At 54.5% G+C, this 3,881-nt stretch overlaps 1 protein-coding gene across 1 annotated transcript; it reads right to left on the minus strand.

Moving 5' to 3' along the window:
• Nucleotides 1–1,889: 1,889 nt before the first annotated feature.
• Nucleotides 1,890–3,623, minus strand: LOC130342885 (vitamin D 25-hydroxylase; the record flags this gene model as incomplete). Its single annotated transcript, XM_056554303.1, is given in 2 exon segments — nt 1,890–2,294; nt 3,294–3,623. Coding segments are annotated over 2 exon segments (506 nt in total), but the record flags the coding sequence as incomplete, so codon positions are not given.
• Between the last annotated feature and the right edge of the window lie 258 nt (nt 3,624–3,881).

The raw sequence follows: 3,881 nt of genomic DNA on the forward strand, positions 1-3,881 counted from the left end.
GACGCTCTCTGATCATACAGGACAGTCTGTGGTGGAGGGGGACGCTCTCTGATCATACAGGACAGTCTGTGGTGGAGGGGGACACTCTCTGATCATACAGGACAGTCTGTGGTGGAGGGGGACACTCTCTGATCATACAGGACAGTCTGTGGTGGAGGGGGACGCTCTCTGATCACACCCCGAGCAGTCTGTGGTGGAGGGGGACGCTCTCTGATCACACCCCGGGCAGTCTGTGGTGGAGGGGGACGCTCTCTGATCACACCCCGGGCAGTCTGTGGTGGAGGGGGACGCTCTCTGATCACACCCCGGGCAGTCTGTGGTGGAGGGGGACGCTCTCTGATCATACAGGACAGTCTGTGGTGGAGGGGGACGCTCTCTGATCACACCCCGGGCAGTCTGTGGTGGAGGGGGACGCTCTCTGATCACACCCCGGGCAGTCTGTGGTGGAGGGGGACGCTCTCTGATCATACAGGACAGTCTGTGGTGGAGGGGGACACTCTCTGATCATACAGGACAGTCTGTGGTGGAGGGGGACGCTCTCTGATCACACCCCGAGCAGTCTGTGGTGGAGGGGGACGCTCTCTGATCACACCCCGGGCAGTCTGTGGTGGAGGGGGACGCTCTCTGATCACACCCCGGGCAGTCTGTGGTGGAGGGGGACGCTCTCTGATCACACCCCGGGCAGTCTGTGGTGGAGGGGGACGCTCTCTGATCATACAGGACAGTCTGTGGTGGAGGGGGACGCTCTCTGATCACACCCCGGGCAGTCTGTGGTGGAGGGGGACGCTCTCTGATCACACCCCGGGCAGTCTGTGGTGGAGGGGGACGCTCTCTGATCATACAGGACAGTCTGTGGTGGAGGGGGACGCTCTCTGATCACACAGGACAGTCTGTGGTGGAGGGGGACGCTCTCTGATCACACCCCGGGCAGTCTGTGGTGGAGGGGGACGCTCTCTGATCACACAGGACAGTCTGTGGTGGAGGGGGACGCTCTCTGATCACACAGGACAGTCTGTGGTGGGGGGGGGGACGCTCTCTGATCATACAGGACAGTCTGTGGTGGGGGGGGACGCTCTCTGATCACACAGGACAGTCTGTGGTGGAGGGGGACGCTCTCTGATCACACAGGACAGTCTGTGGTGGAGGGGGACGCTCTCTGATCACACCCCGAGCAGTCTGTTGTGGAGGGGGACACTCTCTGATCACACAGGACAGTCTGTGGTGGAGGGGGACGCTCTCTGATCACACAGGACAGTCTGTGGTGGAGGGGGACGCTCTCTGATCACACAGGACAGTCTGTGGTGGAGGGGGACGCTCTCTGATCATACAGGACAGTCTGTGGTGGAGGGGGACGCTCTCTGATCACACAGGACAGTCTGTGGTGGAGGGGGACGCTCTCTGATCACACAGGACAGTCTGTGGTGGAGGGGGACGCTCTCTGATCACACAGGACAGTCTGTGGTGGAGGGGGACGCTCTCTGATCACACAGGACAGTCTGTGGTCGAGAATAATAACTGTATCTGATCCCGGGGGAGGGGCTCTTCAAGGATCAGATCATTCCTCCTCCTGGTGGGTCAGCGCTCCGGGGCCGGCGCTTCATCATCTCCTATAAATCCGTGACTCAGCGCCGACCGAATGAATCACCGCAAGATCCGAGGGCAGATCAATATATATATATACCACCCCCCCATCCACCGCTAATTCTATTATACAGGGGGCGGGGCTGTGATCACGTCAGTATATTATATAGAGGGGGCGGGGCTGTGATCACATGTCATTATATTACATCAGTGATGTCATACGGAGGCGGAGCCCAGTGGTCTATATACCCTCTGTAGCAGGCAGGACATTATATTTCACAGTAATAAATCATTATATTAATAATATTATAATAACCATATGAATATATAATATGACGCCATCATGGCGGATATTGACCATTATAAAATACACATTGTCCGGGGCCTGGGGAGGATGATGAGGGTAGTAGTTGAATTTCTAGCACCAGTAAAGGGGGAGTGGTTATAGTTTGGGACGGTATCTTCTCTGACATTACGGTCAGTGATTCGGCGCCATCGTCTCATCTGGGTGTGATCGGTGACCGCGCGCCCGTGTGGTTACCGCCTCGTGGCACAGATGGGGTACGGGTACGGCTGCAGCGTCATGCCCAACTTCGGCTTCAGGTTTGGTATAAAGCCATGTGGAAAATGGAGGTGGAAACGCTGGAGAAGAGCGGTGAAGAAGAGGAAGAGCTCCATGCGGGCGAGCTGCTCCCCCAGACAATGTCGCCTCCCTGCAAAATACAAAGAAACGACACTTCAGCGAGTGCATCGTCAATGTTCTGTACAACCCCCCCTGAACCCCAGGTCAGCAGCTGCACTAACAACAAGTCCTGGGGGCATCCGGAACTACACAACGCCATTACTAGGGAATGGAGCAGAGATCTCCAGCTACTGCAAACCACAACTCCCATCATGTCACAGGCTCTCCAACTACTGCAAACCACAACTCCCATCATGTCACAGGCTCTCCAACTACTGCAAACCACAACTCCCATCATGTCACAGAATCTCCAACTACTGCAAACTACAACTCCCATCATGTCACAGAATCTCCAACTACTGCAAACTACAACTCCCATCATGTCACAGAATCTCCAACTACTGCAAACTACAACTCCCATCATGTCACAGAATCTCCAACTACTGCAAACTACAACTCCCATCATGTCACAGAATCTCCAACTACTGCAAACTACAACTCCCATCATGTCACAGAATCTCCAACTACTGCAAACTACAACTCCCATCATGTCACAGAATCTCCAACTACTGCAAACCACAACTCCCATCATGTCACAGAATCTCCAGCTGATGCAAAATACCATTCCAGGGGATGCTGGGAATTGTAGTTCTGCCATGTGTGAATGTTATTAATGGTCCCATATTAGGTACGCAGCCCCCGACCTCCACCGGAGCACAAATAAAGCGAATCACAAACGGGATCCGATTATCGGCGCCAACAAGAAGCCGCAGCGCTCGACCCCGCGCCGGAAAATGTCAAAGCTTTTAAAGTGAAACATTGTATCTGAGAAATATCAATAATCGTCATCATCATCAATAATCGTCATCATCATCATCAATAAATCGTCATCATCATCAATAATCGTCATCATCATCAATAATCGTCATCATCATCATCAATAAATCGTCATCATCATCAATAAATCGTCATCATCATCAATAATCGTCATCATCATCAATAATCCTCCCCCCCCCCCCCCCCTCCTCACCTAGAGAGAACGGCACGAACGCCTCCTTCTTGGCGAATTGTCCGGCGCCGTCCAGGAACCTCTCGGGGCAGAAGATTTCGGGGCGGCTCCAGTACTTCTCGTCGTAGTGCACGGAGTACAGGTTGGTGATCACCGTGGTGCCTTCTGGGATAGAATATCCTCGCACTACGGTGTCTCTGGATGTGGCATGAAAGATCCCCAAGGGGGCGATGTTACAGAAGCGGAGGATCTCGTGCAGGACGGCCTCGGTGTACGGCGTGCTGGCGCGCTCCTCGTAGGCCGGCAGACGGTTCGGTCCGATCACCTGATCGATTTCCTTCTGAACCTGAACTGAGATGAAAACAAAAGAAGAATGGGAGGCGGGGGGTTAATTCCTCCTAGGAGGGGGGGGGGGGCGCCCTGAAACCCACCACGTCCCCTCACCCACTCCCCCCATTCTCTACACTACAGTGGGACCCAGGCCGGCTGCCACCAGAGGAAAACAGCTCCACACAGAGGATGAAACATCAGGATCAGCTCCCTCAGTGCCCCGGGGTGGAGTCCAGTCACATGACCACGAGATCAGGATAAAGCAGACTGTACAGTAGT

This window comes from Hyla sarda, unplaced genomic scaffold, assembly GCF_029499605.1.
Source record: "Hyla sarda isolate aHylSar1 unplaced genomic scaffold, aHylSar1.hap1 scaffold_66, whole genome shotgun sequence".
In the NCBI taxonomy this organism is placed as follows: Eukaryota; Metazoa; Chordata; class Amphibia; order Anura; family Hylidae; genus Hyla; species Hyla sarda.